The sequence below is a fragment of the Ictalurus furcatus genome, chromosome 5 (genome assembly GCF_023375685.1).
Source record: "Ictalurus furcatus strain D&B chromosome 5, Billie_1.0, whole genome shotgun sequence".
NCBI classification, from domain to species: Eukaryota; Metazoa; Chordata; class Actinopteri; order Siluriformes; family Ictaluridae; genus Ictalurus; species Ictalurus furcatus.
The window spans coordinates 3,831,838-3,855,653 of record NC_071259.1 but is presented as its reverse complement, the minus strand read 5'-3'; the positions used below and the strand labels follow the sequence as shown (position 1 = coordinate 3,855,653).

Genomic DNA, 23,816 nt, shown 5'->3' with positions numbered 1-23,816 from the left:
ACAGGTTATCAGAATATTGCCTTTGTGACACGGATATCTCTCTGACATCAAGGGTTCACAAATGTGTTTCAGTATATTGTAAAGCATATTTTAATCGCAACATACAGCTACATAATCACATGACATTATGTCTAGATTGCACAGGTCTGCCAGAAGACGTCTACCTTCTGACCAATCAAAAATGGAGAATTCTGGTTCAAAGGGGCTAAAAGTGTCAAAAGCTAAAAAGGATGTCAATAGACGCTTTATACAAACTTCCTTCGCTGCGTTACACTTAATAAAATCTGCGAGAAACCGTAAAGCAAAATTGCAATTAAGTACGTTTTTGCTTCTTAGACATCGATTACACTTATAATTAAATGTCAACTCGAACGGCCTTAAAAAAACCACCCTAATTTGCATTTTAATGTGATTCCTTTCGAACAGATCTGCTGGTTCATTTCTAAGTACTGGCTGAGAATAGCACTCGACACACCTGCAGTATGCGAGGCCTCGAATCCTTTCTTCTGCACGGAGTTGTCGGAGAAGAAGCGAATGAACATCTTGTTCGCAGTCGACGTGACTGGAGGAGGTTTCTTGGAGCCGCAGTAGCGTCCGAGGCTGGGCGCCTTCCCGTCGCGTCCATCGTAGATCTCAACGTGGTCGTACGCACACTCTAAATGAGGCTCCATGTCGATTTCATTGAAAGCCTGCACACAGTTTATTGTTTATCCGTCATTTTAATGGCAGGGCATAATCATGTTCCAGTGAATATTAGAGCATTAGACACTGTTGAGCCTGAAGATGTAAAGGATAAGATTTTGAACAAAATAAGCAGCGTTGACTTCGTAGAATGTGTTTTGTTGCACATTTAGGATACAGTTAAGCTCATCAAAGGCTAAGAAATATTGAGTTTGCCAAGGTCTAGGTATCGGTCAACAATGATAACTACATGACCTTAATAGTTTAACAAATGTTTGCTAGCTTGCTAGTGAACATGGCTACTGGATTTCTTTAAACAATTCAGTAGCCAGGATTTCCAGGATTTCGCAATCGCAGAAATTAGTGCAAAATCAAGCGGATTCCGCAATATTCGGAGGAGCTTGTAATTTTTCAAAAATTTCTGCAGATTTTCAGCAAATTTGGACCAAGACGCATCTTGTGATGTCATTATAACGCGCATTCAGCCAAAGCCATTTTCGATTCACGTGCAGCTAAAAGGTCAGAAAGGTGCGAAAGACAGTGAATAAAAATTTCATGTAATTCGCCAATTCAAGTCGTTTTCTGCAAAAAAAAAAAAAAAAAGAAGCACAAAAACAACATCCTGTATGTTAGTTAAACTATAGTGGTAATGTCATGTGATCAAGTTTGTGATTAGCTGATCAAAATGAACGTAAGCTTCATCATTGCTGACCGAGAAGAAGATACCACGATAGTTTAATCTACATTGGTACATTGGCTAGCTAACTAGCAAACCTGCCAACCACTTTTAATTATATAAGACAATAGTTTACCTAACATTAGCTAGCTTTAAAAAAAAAAAAAACCTTACACCAGTTTAGCTAGTTTGCTCGAAAACATGACTAACGATTTCGATTACTCAATGTAACAGTTCACTCAAAGCTTTTGGATGTAATTTCGCCCTCTCTGGTAGAAAAATGCTACTGCAAGCTACTTGTATAATTTGGTAACACTGCATAGATTAATCTCACAGCTAAGAGCGCCAAGTCAGTACACATTTACAGACAATTCAAGGCCGTGTACCAAACCGCATAGTAGTATTCGTAACTAGTGACAGCAGTGGTCAACCGGTCATACGGCATTGCAATAACATTGTAGTGGGTGTAGGGAAACTTCAAAGAGTACAACCCAAATTCCAAAAAAGTCGGGACGCTGTGTCAAATGTAAATATAAACAGAATGCAATGATTTGCAAATCTCATCGACCCATATGTTCTTCACAATAGAACGTAGAAAAAAAATCAAATGTTTAAACTAAGGAAATGTACCATTTTAAGGAAAAAAAAAAAGGTCATTTTGAATTTGATGGCCACAACACATCTCAAAAAAGTTGGGACGGGGGCAACAAAAGGCTGGAAATGTAAGTGTCACTAAAAAAAAAAAAAAAAAAACATCTGGAGAAACATTTTGCAAATAATTAAGTTAATTGGGAACAGGTCAGTAAGATGACTGGGTATAAAAAGAGTATCTTAGAGAGGCGGAGTCTCTCAGAAGTAAAGATGGGATGGAATCTGGATGGCCTTTCCAGATGTGCAAGCTGCCCATTCCATAGGCACTAATGCACCATACAATCAGAGATGCAGCTGTTTCTTTTTACTAACACTTACTTTTCCAGCCTTTTGTTGCCCCCGTCCCCACTTTTTCGAGACGTGTTGCGGACATTGAATTCAAAATCCTTAAAATGGTCCATTTCCTCACTTTAAACATTTGATAGGTTTTCTATGTTCTACTGCGAATAACATACGGGTTTATGAGACTCGCAAATCGTCGCATTCTGTTTTTATTTACGTTTGACACAGCGTCCCAACTTTTTTGGAATCGGGGTTGTGTAAAAAGCCCTGTTCAAACATCATCTTTGTGTTACTACAGAGAAATGAAACATTTTCGTACGATTTTGATGCGATGTCCCGGTGTGGTGGAGAGAGCCCATGTGCACGCTTTCTTACTGGGGTATTTATCAGGCCAGTTGGGGCTGGTGATGGTTCCACTCACACTGTTCACCGTGTGATCACAGCCGGCTGCAGCACACACACACACACACACACACACACACAACCAGCAAAGTCAACAAAGCATCCAACAACCAGGCCCTTCGCTCTGTTTATTTCTTTTTTCCTCTTTTGTTCCCTCCGCATCTCTGAAAACCAGTGTTGTTCTTGGCAGCCTGAACCAACCATCTGTCTACCCTACCATTCTCTACTCCTCGCTCTCTCCGTCTTCCTCTTCGGTCTCTCCACAATAGGGAAGGATCCTCTATAAATATCCTCCTGGCATTTAGTGTCAGCGAGCTGAAATCGATGGGGAGGGTTTTAAATAACCCTCAGCACGCTTGCTCTTAGCTTTCTAGAGTGCACTGAAGGTTCTTCAGCTCTCTAATATCTTCTACATTTTTATCCGAGGCTGCACTGAGGATACAAAAAAAAAAAAAAAAAAACCTCACGAAGCACGAAGAGAAATGTTTAGGGGGGAAAAAAAAACGTAATGGTTTAATCACCAGCCTAGTCTTCAGCAGATGAAGAGTCATTTAGTAGCTCAGGCATACCTTCATAGTTTTTTTTATTCGTAGCTGCCTGATAAATTCCACATAGGCTCAATAATCCACTTACAGGCTTTCGTAAGACAAATGCTTTCATTTGGTGTGTAGCTGTGGTTAAAAAACAGTGTGTTCATATAGCGCATACAAGTAATTTCGACTCCCACCATCTGCTGCACCACACACATCGGCAGAGCTGTGGGCTTGCTGAGAACGATTTTTAGTAGGCGGGTTAATTAGCGTGAACAGATGAAAGACGATCTTTTCGGAAGCAGGAACACGCGGGTATAGTTCGCAAACAAAACAGTTTAACGTCATATACCGTTAAAACCGTCATATCTCTCTCATGGTTAAACATTTCCAGAGAAAATACAAACGCCAGCCGGACTCGACTATCTTTTACGTGCGATACGAGAACCGGACATTACGTTTAATCGACAAAATATACGAGGCGACTTCAGCTAGACTTAAATATCTTTTATTTGCGATCCGAGGACAGAACAGCAGGTCGAATAGCCAAAATTGTCGGCCAACGACTTACTGACTTTACTTCTCTAGGTCACAAATGTGATGTGCTACATGATGATATATGCATTAATTCCTCTAACTAGCTCATGATACGTTGTTACACTATGTTAGCTAGCACTTTCTATGTTAGCTAGTCACGTCGTTTTCCAGGCCATCAAACATAAGAACAGGCCGCACACTCTCCTTTGAGCTTCCACTTGCCTGGTGGCTGTCTATATTTATTTATTTATTTGTTTGTTTGTTTGTTTGCCCAACCCTAATCCACATGTAATGTTTAAGGATTCAATACTATACCATATACTATACTACATACTATTAATACTGATGTGCTCTCACCTTCTTTGCAGTCGTGTTTATTTTCGTGCAGGACAAAGCCACTCCTACATTGGCAGCTGTAGCTACCGAAGGTGTTCACACACTCGTGCTGGCAGCCACCGTTCTCCTTCGAGCACTCGTCCTTATCTGTGAAGAGACAGACCAGAGTCTCAGTGATCACACACACACACACACACATTATTTTGCACACAAAACACCATTGCAAAAGCAAATAAAATAAAAAAATATATATATATATCCTTTCAATATGCATCTTATTTCTTTCTTGTAAATAAACCGGAGTACCCGAGAAGAACTGGGCCTTGAAGCCCTTCTTGGAGACGGTGTTGTCCGATTTGAACTCGATGCGCATGTTGTTGTACTGAGACGTGATGGTCTCCGGCTTCTCGGCTCCGCAGAACTTCCCGTGTAGCCTGGAGTCCGCAGAAAGTCCACTTCTGACCTCTACGAAGTCGTACTTGCATACCTACGCAAGGGTGACGATTGAAAGAGTCAGATATTACGTGTTATTTGAAATGTAGGAGATATCTCAAACTCTTACACGTGGGGCGTGTCATGTGTGAGGATGAAGCAGAGCTGCCCGACTATTTCCTCAAGGCAGTGGTCACCAACCCTGTTCCTGGAGATCTACCTTCCTGAAGACTTTAGCTCCAAGAATAATCGTGCCCACGTGGCCCATCTAATCGTTGCCTTAAGAAGTTCAACTAAAACAGGTGTGTTACATTTTGGTTGGAGATGAAACCTGCAGGAAGGTAGATCTCAAGGAAGACGGTTGGTGACCACTGCCTTAAAGGAAGAATCAAGTCCTGTCCATGGTGATCTCTCTATCTATCAAGACTATACAGTATGTGTGACTGTGTGAGGTGAAGAACTTGTTGATAGGGATGTTGATGTTTCATATATATATCATCCCCTCAGGCGTTATCGTTAGAGTGTAGCAGATTTACTCATGAACTTCCACAAATGCTACCAGATGATGTGGATAGAGCTTAAGATCGTTTTAACAGTAATCTTGTCAATTTCACATCAATATGAGCAGACTCTGACTTTACCCTTGACATTTTTAAGCCATTCCTTCATTCCTCATGCATTCTCATTTCTTATCAGCAAAATTCTGTTCACATCGCTTCCTCCGTGTCTCATTTCGCCCCCAAACTCCACCGGATTCTCCCAACGGATACGTTTTTTGAACACTCGGTGAACCTGCCCTTGAGACCAAGTGCCCAGACCACCGACTCCGACGGAAATGAAGCAGACAAACCCACCCCGTGGCGAGGCAAAAACCTAGTGCTCACATCGTTGCCCTCGGTCTCGAAGACGTCGAAGAGCAGCGTGATGCGGTACTGCGTGGGCGCCACCAGCTGCCAGACGCAGTTCTTGTTCGGCGGGTACTCGCGCGGCCAGCCGGGACTCGTGATGGAGCCGTTCAGCTTGGTGATGAAGCCGCCGCATGCAGCTAGAGGCACAAACAGAAAGCGATAATGTGTCAACACTTGACACGTCCACTGCAAACACACTCAGATGCTTCATTATCTTGCCAGCATACACACCAGGGGAAAAAAAAAATAACTGGAAAACAGATGTCTGTAGATCTGAATCAGAAAACACAACCTAGGAACAAAACCTGACCGGCTTTGCGGTTATAGGGAAGGCAGAATTACCCTTACCGCCTTGAAGTTTTCAAATGTCCTGAAAAGTTTTATTCCTTTCATTCCACAGCAATTTCCCATTGAGTACAAGTTCTCATTTACTGTTAACTCTTCATAGCTCCCATTCATGTTGTGGAAGGTCCGTGAGACGAGTTAATTCTTGTTATCATTTATGATCTAGCAGCTATAAACAGCTGTTCCTTCACCAACCTCTCTTTTTTCCCCCCTTCTGTTTACGTGAGTTTAATAAAACGCAACTGTAAAGCGTAAAGTGCTCTTGTCTTGAAGACTCGGGCGGGGGCGGGGGGTGGGGGCGGTGTTGGACCTGCTGTCACAAAGCACAAACACTTTATATAAGGAGACTCCTTAATATAAATAATTGTCAAATAAATGTCTCCTTCCAAAAAAATACTCAACGTTTTAACAATAATACGTTTTTCTGTCTGCCAGACAAGTCCCTGTGTAAACGTATTAGAACGAGTGCATTGATATAAAACCGTGATTTGAATTACAGCTGGTACTACTGTCAGACCTGCTGTTAGAGAAAATAAATCAACACATAATCAACCGACCAGTCGGAACTGAGAATTCAACAGCGCTGTGGAGCAATGAAAAATAAAAACCTTGAGAAAGGGAGGGGGAAAAGAAAAAAAAAAAAAGAAGAAGAGATTTTATAACAGTACAGCTTGCAATAATGAGAAATTGCTGCAGCACAGAATGCGTGTGAAATATGGCAAGTGCTCGAGCAGAAATTGTCCTCAGAGGTGGCGGTGGAAAACACAAGCCAAGACGAAACAAAGGCAAAGAAAACTGCTTGATATGAAAGCTATTATAAATAAGTGCTTATATTATAAAGCACTGCTACTGAACTAAATCATTAAGTCGTTTGCTTAATCAAAACCTATAAAGCAATCCTCCCTCAGGCATCTTGAACTGAACACAGAGGGGAAAAGGTGTTAATTTGCCGTCTGCTCCGAATTAATCAGTAGGTAATGCCCTGTACGTCCATCACGGACCACGCACAGAATGGGGATGAGAGGCGTTTCCATGGTTACCACCATGCCACTCAGAGATGCCATCATACGGCGGATGCCTCGAGGGGGGGAGGGGGGGAGGGGGGTTTAACCACATCTACATTTAGCTTCAGACTGACCTGACAGCTTTCTTCTGTCTTACAGCAACTGGTGTTTCAGAGGATTCTGCTAACGCGATTACGCTTCATCTGCGAAGTGATAGAAGGCTGATTCTGCACCAAGGTGTTGCAAAATAGTCCACGATGGCATTAGATCGAGAAGGACAGCAAAACCAGACCATTACAAATAAAGAAAACAGATCGATTTAAAAACTGGGATTGACTTCATCTTTAACTTGAACCTAAAGATTCAAGACTGTGCTTCTTTTTTGTTGTTGTTGTTGTTCTACAATGCCCGTATTTGAACATAACACAAAACCCCATCGATTAAATTCCTTTAACACCTTTATAGTTTGGCTAGAAATAATATGTAGAAAGGCTTCAGACGACATGGGTTTTGTAAAACCATTAAAATGACTTAGAAATGAACTAAGGAACTTGAATCACACTCCCATTCCTGTTGAAAGGAGAGATCTGCAGTAAAGATGTTCTGGCCACTAGGGGCAGTGTGTGGTCACGTTTCAAGAGTAGAAAGTGGAAACTTTCTAGTGGAACTTGGTGCATTTTTAAGAACAATGTGAAACGATTATTTATATATATATTTTTTTTAATTAAGATCTTTGAGGTAGTTATTTACTTAGTCATGTCCAAACGTTCTTACAAAAATATCGAGTTACAGAAAGAACTATTAAGGCTGCTTGATTGCTGCCATTACATTAGATTTAAAATCAAATTACTAGTTCAATAGGTGTTTTAAGCACTTAAGTGTAATACTTATAAATCTCCATTACAGCAGCTGATTCCTGCTCATATAAACACACACCTTCCTCTGAACTTGGCTTGGTCACCAAGCCTGAAATTGGTCTTTTTTTTTTTTTTTTGGTGGAATAAGCTCAGCTAAATGCAATTTTTATGATCCCTCTTTGAAAAAAATATTAAATGGCGCACTTGTATAGCGCTTTTATCCAAAGCGCTTTACACTGTGTGTCATTCACACATTCACACACCAATGTTAGCAGAGCTGCCATGCAAGGCGCTAACTTGCCATCGGGAGCAACTTGGGGTGCAGTGTTTCGCCCAAGGACACTTCGGTATGTGGAGTCATGCGGGCCGGGAATCGAACCGCCAACCCTACGATTAGTGGACAACCCGCTCTACCACCTGAACCACAGCCGCCCCAAAATATTAACATTCCGCAGATTCTGCAAGGCGTATGTAAACGTATGCCCTCACTTGTATATACTAATAACATGCTAATTGAACTATTATCAGAGACGCAGTGATAGAAAATGAATCATCACCTTTCTGACCAATCAGATTTGAGAATTCAACAGAGCTGCGCTTTAAATCAGCGTTATTGTATTGTGTGATATAAACAACTACCATCTTTAAACAACCTCCAACTGTAGAGTTATTTAGGAGAATGATTTCTTTGCGTTTTCATTAGGAATAAGCAAAATACTACGTTTACAACTTGGCTATTTTAGGAAAACGCAAAAGACAAAACGAATCACTCTGCGCTACGGAAACCGAAGAAAAGGCGCGTTTTCTTTGCCGTTTACAGTTTGACTGTGGACACATGGTACGAGTCAGGCATATTGAAGCTAGTAGTCATGGTGCACTTACCCTCGCAGCTTCGTTTGTCTGCGGCCAGCTCAAAGCCTGGATCACACGCACACTTATAACTGCCTAGTGTGTTTACACAGCGCTGCTCACAACGACCGTTGTCTGGCCTTGAACATTCGTCCATCTCTGCAATGAAACGCACACATCACGATGAACATAAAGTTACCACACTACAATGCAAAGAGAAAGATAAAAATAACTTTCGAGAAGTCTGAACCAAGGAAAAAAAACAACGCAACGAAGTGTGCTGTTATATGAAAGGAATCAGTAGCTGCGTTTACATGGACAACAATAATCCACTCTTAATCCGATTAAGACCATACTCTAATTAAGAAACTACCATGTAAACAGCAATTTTTACTTACCTTAATCTAATTAAGGTCATAATCGAAGTAAGCACTAATCTAATTAAGACAGGTGGAGTACTCCTGTTTTAGTCGCATTAGGGACGTGTAGTCGTGACATGTAAACACCTTAATCACATTATGAACGTCGTGTGGGAGTTTTCACCGCATTTTGCGACAGGACACGATCACACACGGCAGTTTTACGTTTTACGGCGAACAAGAGAGTTCGGATGCATCCCAAATCGCATACTTTCCTACTATAGGCCTGTAGTGGGGAAAATACATGTATCTCGGCTACTATATAGACGGTAACTACGCGATTTGGGACACACCCACCGCTTCAAGCAGTTGTCTATTAGCACGTACAGCATGACAAATAATTAACCGCACTTAAAGCGTTCGTAAAAAAAATAAAATAAAAACACCCAAAACTGTATACGGTACCATAACGAAGACGAACTGTATGTCGATACGTGAAATTCTGGAGGGACGTCGGACGGCGTGGCGCGGTGACGTAATGACGCGGGCTGTTAATCTAATTATGTTCTAGAACATGTAAAACGGGAACATGACAGGAGTATTCTAAAAGCGACTCATGTAAACACCTTCATCACATTATTATCTTACTCAGATTAAGGTCGATAATTAGATTACTGCTGTCCATGTAAACGTAGTCACCGATGGGGTGACTGAATGTAGCTCAGTCAGTACTGTTACCACCCCAAAGTTGATTATTTTCCAGTAACAGCATGTCCTGAAGTGTTTAATTCCTCTTATACCCCAGCAATTTACAAATGATTACATTATTTACCACTTAAAGAACACATCGTCCTTTTTTTTTATTATTCCTTTACAGTTAATGTTGTGGAACGTCTTAAAAATAAATAAATAAATAAATAAATAAATAAATCGTTAGTTCATGTGATCACATCCACACTGTAAAACCGGATAAGTTGATTTAACTCGAAAAATGTGAGGAAACTAATTACGTCAAAATGTATAAGTTGAGAAATCAAATCCTTTAAGCCAAATACACTTAAATATAACAAGAATTGAACTCAAACTTGTTGTATTTAAGTGTATTTGGCTTAAAGATATTGATTTATCAACTTCAAAATTTTTGAGGTCATTAGTTTCCTTAAATTTTTTGGAGTTAAATGAACTGTGTATTATAACAGCTAGAACACAGAAGTTCCCTCTTTCTTAAATGAATAACAACATCTGACCAATCAGAATGGACTATTTCACAGCACTGTGGTATAAAATCAGCGTTATTGTACAAAGTGATATCATTGGTCATTTTTTTTGAATAAGAAAAAATAAAGAAGAACAAAAAACGAAGCCAATCTGCAGAACCATGCTGAATAAAATAAATAAGTAAATAAATACACGAGTTCCCCATTAAATGTGCTTTATTTAATGGACTCCACTGAAGCCAAAAGTAAGTAAGAGAATATGAAACACACATATAAGCACACCAGTCATAACAGATGCGACGGTATTGTCTGGTATTAGGATGCATTTTCAAATACACACCTTTGAAGAAGTTGGCAGCGAACCCGGCTTTGTTGACCGAGCCGTCGGACACAAACTTCATCCACAGCTGGTTCGAGCTGCTCTTGATGTCATCCGGCTTGTCATAGCCGCAGAAGCGGCCCAGCAGCGGGCTGTTTTCCGAGTTCCCATCACGAACCTCTAGATAGTCATACGCACAACTATCATGCCTCTCAATCTGAAGTGGGGGGTGGGGGGTGGGGGGGGGGGAGAGAAAACGAAACTGTTATAAAAAGGTACATATGTGATACAGCAACTGATGCTGATTACAATCGAAATGATTTTCTTTATGCGTCATATAATGGACCATTTATATAATGCTTTTGTTTGACTCTAGTCAAAGCCACAGAATATGAACAGCCTGTGCTCGTAAACTGCGGATCACATGGAGCTTTGTCTTTATTTGCACCAGCTGGTTGGAAGCAGGACCGAACCTAAAGCAAACCCCAAGACAGTCTGCTGGAATGGAGGAGTGGAATGAAGTGGGACGAGGAACGAAGATGAGAACAAAGCGAATGAAAAGCTATGCTTAATATTAAGTAAGCCTCTCATACCGTGGCAATTTGACGACTATTTCACAAACATTTGTCATTTATTAACGCACACATTGTACGTTTTATCCGTTTACAGTAAACGCTGTAGGACACCGCACACTGTAGAATGTTGTCTGAGGTCATTTAAGTTAGAGCGGCAATAAACAGACATTCCTCGAACATCCACTCTTTATTTTCCCCTCTCTCTTGAAGTTTGTAAGACCAAAAAAATTTACAAAAGCACTGAAAATTGAGACTCCTCGTATAAAATGATAAACAAGGTTCCTTCTCCATATCAATGATTAGACGTTCTTCTTTAGGCTGAGATTATGTAGTTCGTCTGCCAAACAAGTCCGTGTGAATGAGTTGGAATTGCTGTAGAAACAATAACATACGTGTTTCATATAAAACCTTGATTTAAATTACATCCGGCACTATTGGCAGAACTGCTGTTACCTTCTGACCAATCAGACTCGAGAACTCAACAGTGTTGTCGTATAAACCACCAAATAAAATATCTCCGAACCAGTTTAGTCGAGCTCAAAATAGTTGCGGATCGCTGGAGAAATGAACTATAAAAAAGTTTGAAATCGAAGTATAATTCCAAAAGGATGTTATAAAGCAATAATGGCATGTATTAAGTGTTTATAACTATATTACTTACTTCAAAGGACTGGAAGGTGAGGCCTACATGGTAGCCCTGAGCAACAGTGATCTTCCACACGCAGACTTTATTGGGTCTGTAGTCATCTGGGTAGTTAGGAGACTGGATCTGCCCATTATCCTTCTTCACTTCACCACCACAGATAGCTGAAAGGTAATGCATTTATACTGTCAGGTACACTTACTCTCGTAGCAGACGCTTTTATCCAAACCGACTCGCTGGCGACGTACAGAATCCGATCCAGCCAAAGAGAGAAGCGGTAAAGGGTTTGAGGGCTTTGCTCAAGGGCACAACAGTGGTTCTTTGCTAGTGCTGGGAAATGAACTCTCAAACTTCTGGTCATTAGAACAGAATTTAAGTTTCTGATCTAAAGCCAGGCTTCCACTTTAATGATAATTTATGTACGAACACTGAAGACACACTACTAAGGGTGCTTTCACACTAGGATTTTCTTTTATTCCGCAGAAAACGCTCTGGTCTGAAGACCATTTCCCCCCCCTGATATGAATATATGGAGATTCACAAGACAAGAAGAGTGCAAAAATAACAACACTCTTACAGGTCCTAGCTTAAATGTAGATTAGATGTAATATTATCTGCATTAGAGATGGGTGATGAGGAAGTTGTGTGTTTTCGCTATAGCGAATACACAATATATATATATATATATATATATATATATACACACACATATACATACATATACACACATATACATACATACATGCATACATACATATACATACATACATACACACATTTCCAAATATACATGTTTTTTTAGTTATGTTGAAATCTTGGAATATTGGCAGAGAAATACTTTCTATTCAACACACCATAAATCCTCTCATAGTCAAACGTTAACACGAAAAGACTCATTTTTCACCAGCACCCTGTCCTCAGTGTTTGTTTTTCCTCACTCGGCCCCCGACTTACGACCTAATCGGTCAGGATGTTTAAAAAAAAAAAAAAATTAAAATAAAAAGTTTTTCTGTGCAATTTTTTATTTTTATTTATTTATTTATTTATTGATTTATTTATTTTTAAAAAGTTGAACTTTTTAAAACTGCCGTGACAAATTACGTACGACATATATTTAAACTTCCTTTCAGTTTTTCCGTTTCATTTCTGGTTGCTAACAGATTACACCATTTACCCATATGACAAAAAAAGATTTTTTATATCTGTGTTTGTACTGGAGGAGGAGGGGGGGAAAAAAAAAATAGATTGAGTGTTAAGATATTCAACATATTACATAAAGATGAAGGAAATGAAGGCAACAGTTAAAGTCCATCTTGTATTACTGGGTTAATTTACTATTTAAAATATAAAATGATTCTATCCATAGTGTAAGAATGTATTTTATTCCGATTCAACAGAGATAAAACGCAGACGATTGTGCTGGAGTAGTTCTGGTACTGCATAGATGTACGTTTACCTTCATACACAGCTGAGAAACCTTTGCCCACCCAGTTGCTGCTGCTCCTAAACTCGATCCACAAACGACTGTCTGTCGAAATGATCGGCTCAGGAAGCTTGTCTCCACAGAATCGACCTGAACAGGCAGACAAATTTATTACACCAAATGAACCGCTTTAAAATCATAGAAAATAGTTTATGTCACGTAATATAGACCTTTGAGTGGGGCTTTCCTCCAGTATCCATCTCTGATCTCCACGTGATCGTACCAGCACAGATGACTCCGATATAGATCCATGGAAGTGAAATTGAGAATGATCTAGAAGGGGGAAAATGTCACTATAAATTTCACACACAGCTAGATATTCGGATTTCCTGCAGAACAGTTAATAATTTTTTTAAATACCGATTTTCCTCTTCGTGAGCTGCGCCAATACTGCGAAGTGTGCCGTGAATACTGCGGTGTATCAGCATTAACCCGAGTGAGGTTTTAGACATCTTTAGGCAAACTTGATTTTTTTTTTTTTTTTTTCTTTTCCTGCTGCATTTGTTAAGTTAAATAAAATGGAATCGTTGAAGACAGACACCAAGGCAAGGTTAGATAGTCAAATCTTAAAAGGAAAAAAAACAACACCATATTCCTACATTGTTTAGGTGAAATATCTTTATGGTTTTTTTTTTTAAATATAGAGACGTCAATTCGTACTATTGAAAAAGGAAATTCTGGTCGAAACCCAATTTGTCGTCATTTTCAGCTCTTTTTCCAGAATTCAGCCACAGCAACATCCCATTGGGCTTTCCCAAATCACCTATAGCGACACTGCAACTATCATGTTTATGTTTGGTGTTGGTATTTTGAAATTGCATCATGATATATGACAGCATAAATGTTGGAAAAATTTGGGTGGGGGAGGGGGGAAAGGGGGGGGGGGATTGATGTCGTCCATTAAGAAAACCCCTATATTCAAGAGGTTACTGGGTGTACAAAGAGGCAAGCTGTTATTCTTCTTCTTATTATTATTAATTTGTTGTTTTGTGGTATTTGGAAGGGTGGGTGGAGTTGGGTTTGAAAGGCATTATCATTTTTCCCTTTAATAATAAAAGTAGTAGTTGTTTTTTTTTTTGTTTTTGTTTTTTTAAATACGTACGGGTTTAGATACAATTCTTGAAATCCTTGCCATTATGTCTGAATAGCAAGGGTGTATATTCAGTAAAAGGCACGTATTAGCTGTAATGGAAGAAATCTAGCCGTAACTGGTCTCACTTCAAATCATTATCAATCTTTTAAGTCAAGTAGTGTAAATGTTTTCGTAAGCCAACTAAAAATTCTGTGTCAGATTTACACAGTTTTTCGGTGACGCGGATTTTCTTTGTACTCGTGCGAATATGCTGATGAATGCAAGAAACGCCATAAAAAAAAAAAAAAGGCGATGCTCACAGAGTCGGGGAAAAAAAAAACCGAAATGACGACTAAACGGTGAAAGATCAGACAAACACTAACTCTTCTGCCCTTTATAGGGTGCCATTTCTTTCGTCCAACTTGAATATCTAGTCTTGTGTGCGCCAATTGGTCTTGGATCGATTTCTCTATGTCACTATGATGAAATTGTGAAACGACAGAGTTCTACGAAATGTTCATTCAATTTGTGTATGGCATTAAAATAAATAAGTGATTTAAGCTGAACAGCATAATTATATGATTTGAAGCAGATCAATCAGGGTCCACAGTAGCGCATCTCCGTACATATAAATTTACACAAACTCAGGAGCTCTTGTAGTAAACCCCCCCCCCCCCCCCATTTGTTCATATCCAGTTGGATAAACGAGGCCCAATGTGTGCAGCCGACATCGTTAAATCGTTTGTTTATAAAACTAACCCCTTCAGTAGCTCCAAGACCTAGAAGAACCTTCTGAAAGCATGACTGATTTTCTACATGCTCTAATTACATACAGGGCTTTATCCATCCTGTTAAATAAGAAAAGAGAATGATCCATGAACTCTCGTATCGCTATTCGCAAACATGCAGCAGCAGTCGCTCATTAAAAGTAAACACTACAACAGGCACCTAATTAAGCAGATACGCCAGTCTGTCTGGTATTTTCACCTTTTCGCCTGGCGTGACTGAGATTCTCCAGATACAGTGCATGTAGGCCGAGTAGCCGTTGGGGAAACCAGGAGAGGAGAAGTTCCCACTGCTGTCCTGCAGACTGTCTCCACATCCTTAAAGAGACAGACAGAAAGTCTGGGTCAAAGGTGATTAATAATGCACATTTGTGAGGACAGGACCAGAGCGCAGCATGCTGAAGTATTTATACACTGTGATATAGCCAGATGTCATGCAAAAAGATAAAAAAAAGTTTATCTTGATGCCTAAATTGAACCCCCCCCCCACCTTCCCTCCCTTCCAGTACCCAGTCCTGCATGTTATGTAAAAACATGTGCTTTTAATAATATAATATACAAGACAGGTCACATTCAGTGCCTGCTGTCTTTAAATCCTGCTCATGCAGCATCACTGGAATATTGTCTTTATACTACAGCGCTGCTGAATACTCGAATCTGATTGGTCAGAAGGTCGTGATTTAGTTTCTATAACAGCAGCTCCGACTGTCATTTAAATGATTATATTACTGCTTTAAGTTCTTTTAATGCTATCGTAATGCTATCTATTTAAACCGGGACCTGTATAGAGGATGTGCCACATAGCGTAAGAGTCATAATAAACAGACTGTCGTAATTGAATACAGAAAAACTTATAATCAATGATATTGTAAAGGAGATGTTTATTTAACATTTATGAAAGGAGTCTCCAGTATCAGCGCTTTGTAACAGCAAGATTTCCGGCTTTCCCGTGTCTCTGTAACATGACAAGCCGTGCGTTTTCCTTTCTTATTAACTTCAGGAGATCGGGGGGGATTACTGGTGAGGGATGACTATTCATAGCTGTTATGATAACAGGAATTTGTTTCACAGAGGTTGCAAAACATCCATCCATCTTGTATACCGCTTTATCCTTTTCAGGGTCACGGGGAAACCTAGAGCCTATCCCAGGGAGCATGGGGCACAAGGCGGGGTACACCCTGGACAGGGTGCCAATCCATCACAGGGCACAATCACATACACACTCACACACCCATTCATACACTACGGACACTTTGGACACGCCAATCAGCCTACCACGCATGTCTTTGGACTGGGGGAGGAAACCGGAGTACCCGGAGGAAACCCCCGCAGCACGGGGAGAACATGCAAACTCCGCACACACAGGGCCACGGCGGGAATCGAACCCCCGACCCTGGAGGTGTGAGGCGAACGTGACAATAAATGGATAAAACGTACAATCTGACATTCTTTAATAAATAAGTAAATAAATAAATAAATGTAATCATTGGGGTGGTAAAAGTGGAATAATAAAAGACTTCACGAGGTCATTTTATTTTAAAAAAATATATAAATAATAAAATAAATAAATAGTAGCAACAGTAACTCCGCTTCACACTGGGCTGCTTCACACCACCCTGTTTGTTGATTATTTTCCAAACTCATCCGATTCCAAACTCATCAGCTAATGAATACGCTTGAATTACGCTGTAAGTGAGAACTGGCTGAGTTAGAGGACGGAAAAAAAAAGAAAAAAAAAACCGAAAACGTGCAGGCCGGAGGTCCTGCAGAACCGTGCCTGAGAAAGCCCAAAAGGAGAAATGAAAGAAGAATTCGAAGCGTGGCGCATCCTCTTTAAATACAGGAGCAAGAGAGCTATAAATAAATCCTCTCTAAGGAAAAGCACTGTAGTGTACATGATGTGCTAGAGAATGAAAAACACTACTGGCCATCCAGAGAGAACAGAAACACAGCAATTCCAGTTCATGTGAAACTAGAAAAAAAAATAAAAAATTACATATATATTTTAAAATTTAAAATATTTAAAAATTATATATATATATATATATATATATATATATATATATATATATATATATATATATATATATATATATATATATATATATATACACACACACACACACACATATATACATATATATACACACATATTATATATATATATATATATATATATATATATATATATATATATATATATAAATAAATAAATAAATACACACACATATACATATATGTGTGTGTGTGTATATATATATATACATACACACACACACACACACACATACACACACACACACACACACACACACACATATACACAGCTAAATGTACAAAACAAAATATACCGTGCTGTTAAATATACTTTAATCAGAAGGATATCATGGATACGTTAATTATAAAAACAGGCACCGAGTGAAATGAGTTCAGAATTTTTTTTTTCCAAAAGAATCATTTGATGACTGAAGCTTTATAAACAGCCCGGCGTACTCCCCCGCCCTCCGTCAAATCCACTAGGCAGCTCATAAATACACCTTGTTACTCAGTTTACACTCACTACTTTCCTACAAATGTGGCTCTGCGGTTGTATTAATGCAAAGGCTGCTGGGAGCACATGCCTCTAAGGCGCATCAGTGAGGCCCACGATGATTAAAACTATTAACAAGAGGCCTGGCGAGCCGCAGGGGGGGTGACTGCCACGGCAAGGAATGCTGTGCAAAACGCAGATCCGCCACACTACCAGGGGAGGTTTTCTTTTCCTTTTTCCACGGCCCGAGTTCCTGCGTCAGCCCGTCGAGCGCCACGCCACATCATCTGCTCTCACCGAGGCCGCAGACACAAAGTCACGTGACCTTTAAATACGGTGACCATTCATAGCAAAACAGGAAAACAGGTTACAAACGAGGCAAACGTGGGCCTATTCATTTTCCCACCCCTTTTCATCGTATCGTGGAAAAACAGCGTAGTTAAGAACTGCTTTGTATTTTAGAGCAACGACTCAGCATGACGGTTTCGGTTTCGGTTCGAACGACCTACCAACGTTAAACTAAAAGGTTTATTTATTTCGTTTCTGCGTGCATAAGTTCAATGTAAAAATGACTGCGCCCTAGTTTTTCCCCACCAAATTACTGGATCATCATTCCTCACTGTTCCTCATGGTTGCTGACATTTTTGTACAAATATGTACTGAATTCAGCCACGACAGCTTGGAACGGCGATGGTCGGTCATTTTTTCCACCCCTACAGAAAGTTTCAGTACGGGGTCGCATTCTGGCAACAAATTTTTGAGCTCCGTGTCAAATTTAGAGTCTCTAATATGACTTTCGATCGTGGCAGGGTGTGCTGTTCTAGGAAAATAATCAACAACAGGGTGGTGCGATGAACTCGACGTGAAGTGTCTCTTTATAGCTGCTATAACGTAAGTGATAACAGGAAGTTAAAACAATAATAATCATCATCATTTTGTGGACGCTCCACAGCATTAACGGATAAAAACAATGTAATTTTTTTTGATGAATAAAAAATTGTAATCACTGGCAAAAAAAAAAAATGTTGTATAAGAGGAATAATGTACTTTGGGGCTCAGCTATGGGATGGCAACACTTCACGTCGAGTACATCGCACCACCCTGTTGTTGATTATTTTCCTATAAACAGCACACCCTGCCACGATATAACGTCATATTAGAGACTCTGTGGAGCGTCCACGAAAAACTTTTACTTCCTGTTATCACTTACGTTATAGCAGCTATAAAGAGAGACGTTCCCTTACCGGCCTCTCTTACTTTGAGGCTCGTGGTTATTATAAAACAATCAGGTATGGGGTGGCAACACTTCACGTCGAGTTCATCGCACCACCCTGTTGTTGATTGTTTTCCTAGAACCGCACACCCTGGCACACCGTAGCGAAAAACTAACTCACTGCCTGTTTAATTAACATCCAGTTAAGGTAAATGTTCAACTCTCCCTATTATGAAATAAAACATTTTTTCATCTGTTCATGCGTCCATCATACGAGTCCATTTGAATTTGCGGTTTCTATAGAAACGATAACATACGGGACAGTCCATACAGGAGTTCGCAGAGTTTTTTGGGTGGGGATTGTTGCATCCAAAAATGCTCGATTTTGCAGAAAAGTGCTTTTGAAATTTGCGATTGCACGAAATTGTGGTGCGCGGTCTTTCACAGTGATTGTTTGTTGGTAAATGAGACCGTTCAGCAGTACTCGTGCTCGACACACGTGAATCGAAGAGTGCTTTAGCTAAACGCACGTTATGATGACATCACATGGCGTGTCTTTTTTTTTTTTCTTTTTTTTTTTTTTTCCCCAAATCTGCGGAAAATCTGCGGTAATTCCGAAACGCTTGCAAGCTCCTCTGAATATCGTGGCGTTTGCTTGATTTTGCGTTCATTTCCGCGTTCGCAAAAATCGTGAAATCCTGACGGGACTGATTAGAAAGAGCATTGATATAAACCTGTGATTTGCCTTACAGCCGGAACTACTGTCGGAACCGCTGCAATACAAAACTAACGCCTTCTGACCAATCAGATTCAAGAATGCTGTAGTATAAATGATTATGTTTAAGCTTTTACTCAAATCACAATCATAACATGTAGACTTGAGCAGCTGGGGGTTGAGCTTTGTGTCAGCCATGTCTTCGATCATTAATCGTTTCATAGTACGAGAAAATCGTCTAACTTTATATCACGTGAGATGTCCTGTGATTCCCCTTTCTGACGTCGAAGCTACACCGAACACTCCGTTAGTACATTTCCAGAAAGGCTTATGTTTCTACCTTTTTGCACTTCTTTACCCAAAAGAGCAGCTGCACTCTATTTCCTTCTTTATCTGTTCAAACGAGGGACGGCAAACTTCCTGTGCTTGGCCAGTGTTTACTCGTCTTGCCCCAAGCACGGGAGCCAAGATGCCCCACCACATCAATCGCAGACGCTCGACTATTTCCAGACTAGGCAAACTGCATCTGGGTTTTTCCTTTTTAGCTGAAACTTCTGCATGTTGCATTGTTCCGTATGTAAACATTTCTGGGTAGATCAGCGCCTCCTTTTTCGGGGGTGGTGTATCCATATGGTGTACAGCTAGCATGAAAGCGATAGGACGGTTTTGGACGAAGTCAACTCGAGAACTTGCCCAAGCTTTTTAAAATCATCAAGTCCATGCTAGAAGACATTCAAGAGATCTAGAATACATTTGCACTTCCTTCTATAAGACAAGTGAACAGAACGGGCGCTCTTACTTGGACACTTGTAAAGTTTGCGTGCCTGCGCAATGTCTCCTTTGCTCAGCCTGGTTCTCTGGCCGATGGGGGGACGGACGCCGTTTATGTCGTATCGTGGAAGGATGGTGTCCAGGAAAATCCCTCTATGATTCAAAGAAAAAACAAAACAAAAAGAGGAATGGAAAAGTCAGCAAAATGAGAGAGTGAGTCAGAAAAAAAAACCCCACAGATATAGCACCTACACTGTAACAAGATGTACTCTCTTTGTTATACTCCTACATCCTCCCATCTTTCTCCCACGTTCACTCGACGTGTTCTGCTTTTTCTCTAATACTGGTAAAAAAAAAATAATATATATTTTTTTAAAAACCTCAAATAATAATCCGAGAACTGGCTTCACCGGTAGTTTGCCAATGCTAAATGACACAAAAACAAATTACAATTATATTAAAATAAAATAAAATGAGTGATGTCGTCGTCTGCACACGCTATTTCAAAACCACACAAAATCCAAGCAGAAAATATTGCACTGATCCCCTCGCATAAGTCTAAGTATGAGATTCCTGTAGCGCTTGGACTCACGATTTAATACCATGCAGCGTATTGTAGTTATGTATGCATCGGGCTGTGCGTTCACTCGTTGAAGGCTCACATGTCGCTGACTGGGACTGAAGCCAGGCCCTGTTATCTTCAGACACAGCCACGAAAGGTTCACTGGCTGAAGAGTTCCTGTTTCATCTGGACTGAACCGCACTGAGGGTGTGAGATAAATGGGGTGGATTGGAAGCAGTAACGAGAGCTTGTGTGTGTGTGTGTTAGTTAGTTTGAAATGACGTACACGGTCCAAAGGAAAAGCAGCTCATTTCGAACTGGCTAATGGACAGCCATCATGGAGGAACCGTTCAGCTTTGCATGTTGTCCTCGTCTTTGGTGTGTGTGCTCGGAACCCTGTAATGGTGTAGCATTGGCGTATCCCTGCTTTTACGGCAGGTTTTTCCGAGATCTACTCCAACGCCGAGCAGAAATGAATATATATATTATATATATATATATATATATAGTATACTCAATACAAGACAGACAGCTACACACTACCTTCTAATGGTCCATGGTTACTCAAGTCACTGAATTTGCTGCTAAATCTTTCTATCTACAATTCCTCTTATATCCACGATTCCTCGTGTTCCTTTTGTTTGGTCCATGATCATTTAAATCCCTGATTATATCCATGATTCCATGTGTTTCTATCCATGACTCCACTTGTTCCACCATTTCCACAATGGCTGGAGTATTTTTTTATTTTTATTTTTAACCCTTACTGCTGTTTCACAGTATTTCAATTAGCTACATTAATTATTCAACGCCTTAAACTTGAAGTATTCTAGATCTTCGCCTCAGTCCTTTTCCGGCGTTAACATTCGCCAAAGTATTTCCAAACCCTTCTGTCGCATCAGTAGCTAGCCTACCTTGATAGGATGTGTGGAAACGATCATCCTTGAGCTTGCTAGCTTAATTGTGTATGTTAAGCTGTGTATATTAAGCTGTTTGCTAAATATACACATTGCAAATATTTGTAGTGATTTCGCTAGCTTGATAACAATGTAGCTTAAAGGTACGTGATTCAACAAAGTTACAAGATGGCTGAGATTCGGAGAGAATTTTTTTTATTATTATTTGATATTCAATTTGTGCAGTTATGACAGAATATGTTTTGCTAGTTATTCAGCTAGCTCCATAACAGCGCAGATTAGAGACGCTCGTTAAAGTCGCCCGAGATTTGGACGGCAAGAGGAAACAAAGTAACTGAACTGAAAGTGGTAATAAGATGCTAGTTTAGTCATTGTACATCGGACATTACACATGCCATATTAGGTTAATTATATTATGTTGATCGTTGCCTTTCAAATTTGACACTTTAGCACAGTGAGAAAAGGCTAAGCTACGGCAGTATGAATGTCACGTCACAGCGTTAAGATGCTAACAATAACGATGGTGTAATATTATAATGCTTTCTTTGCATTCAAACTAAATATGTTCATTTTGCTGGTTTAAAGGTTTTAAGTCTGGATAAACATGGAATATTAAAAGACTCATTCTAAAATGTCTGGGTACACGATTACGTTAAAAACAGATGCAACTTCATATAATAACATATATGAAATGAATGGTATGACTACGCAACCTCCTGAATCCCAATTTAACCCCTGCTAAGAGCTACAAGACAGATTTTCTGAATAAACCTGTGCGACTAAAAACAAAATCAGAGGAACGTGTACCTAAAGACAAAATCTCTCAAATCTATGGGATCGGTATAACAGAAGATACGCCTGGATTCCTAACTGTTGAACTTGAGGCATGGCTTCCCATGTGGTACCACGGTCCACTTCGTCCTCTAGGGCTATGACTAACTTCCTGAAAGGTCATTCATGACATCATGAGAACGAGGATGTGTGGCTTGAAGATACCAGACACAAGTTTTCCCACTGATTAACTAATACCAAAACTATGTTTGTTGGGGTTTTTTTTTTTTAAGTCATACATCAGGGCTAGAAAAGCACACAAACAGCCACAAAAGAACAATCGCATGAAGACCTGGCACTGGGAACAAATGTGTACAGTACAACAGGATGATTCTGTATCAGAAAAAAAAAAAAAAAAACCCTGTCCCCTTTCTCACTCTCTAATTCTCACTTTGACACTTTCAGCTAATTTATCGTCCTGCTTTTCTCTCTGTCCTCGCCTGCGAAGGCTGCCTCATTTGTTCGTTCCCATGGGAACCGTCCTATCAACAGCAGGCATGCTCAAACAAGCAGGCTGAGCTAACCATTAGAGCTAGAGAAAAATACATCAAAGTTCAAGCTAGCCTGTCAAAAAGAGACAAATCTGAGATAATTTTTTCGGTTTTTAAGCGAATTAGATATACATAAACCAGGTCACAAACAGTAAAATGAACTACAGAAACGACACCATTTGCTGAGTTCTATCCTAGCACGCTAACCAAGTTTAAGGAATTAGCATGTCCTTCTTGATAGTTTGTTAGTAGGGCTTTATTTGCTTTGGCTTCACTCCACATGTACCCAGACTCAGAAATAAAAGTATCTCTGAGGGGGCAAGAGGCTGCCGAGGAGATTGGAAAACATGCCCGAGAGTCAAACACCCAAAAAGTGCTAACCCACATGCCTAAAGAAATTGTATAAGCAAACGTATAAGGACATGCCTCGAAAACCTCCCAATATAGTCACGGATAAACGACCCAGCTTCCCACGGAGATTTACAGTACGAGTACTCTCCAAACACAGAAGGGTGTGATGCTAAAACATTTGGGAGACCAGCTCACATCTATGGAAGAGAAGGAGTCAATAAAAGTGAAGGAGAGGGAAAGAGATCCGTCGACCTGAGAAAGGCTAACAAAGTCAGCCTTGTTTGAATATGGAGCTCGGATACTGTCGTTGTATAATCCTGAGCTTATGTATAACAGAATGAAAAAATAAAAGAAGAAAATTAAAAAAAAAAAAAAAAGAAAAAAAGAGAGGATCTATCAGTGGGGGTTTTTTTGGTTTGTTTTTTGCATATTCATAAGGCACAGAAAGATATATAACAAGGCCGGCTTTCATAAACGCTCAACTCTGGGTTT

At 40.0% G+C, this 23,816-nt stretch overlaps 1 protein-coding gene across 3 annotated transcripts in view; it reads right to left on the bottom strand.

Annotated features, from left to right (window-relative positions):
* The window catches only part of bmp1a (bone morphogenetic protein 1a), a 65,162-nt gene that overhangs the window by 4,750 nt on the left and 36,596 nt on the right, over positions 1-23,816 (bottom strand). For all 3 annotated transcript variants that reach the window (XM_053624282.1, XM_053624281.1, XM_053624283.1), the window contains exons 7-18: positions 20,201-20,325; positions 15,146-15,261; positions 13,257-13,359; positions 13,060-13,176; positions 11,622-11,767; positions 10,407-10,602; positions 8,524-8,649; positions 5,412-5,572; positions 4,402-4,582; positions 4,117-4,242; positions 2,610-2,737; positions 476-689 (exon numbers count right to left, since the gene is read on the bottom strand). In XM_053624282.1, coding sequence (XP_053480257.1) covers positions 476-689; positions 2,610-2,737; positions 4,117-4,242; positions 4,402-4,582; positions 5,412-5,572; positions 8,524-8,649; positions 10,407-10,602; positions 11,622-11,767; positions 13,060-13,176; positions 13,257-13,359; positions 15,146-15,261; positions 20,201-20,325 — 1,739 coding nt within the window. The remainder of the gene's footprint in view (positions 1-475; positions 690-2,609; positions 2,738-4,116; positions 4,243-4,401; positions 4,583-5,411; positions 5,573-8,523; positions 8,650-10,406; positions 10,603-11,621; positions 11,768-13,059; positions 13,177-13,256; positions 13,360-15,145; positions 15,262-20,200; positions 20,326-23,816) is intronic.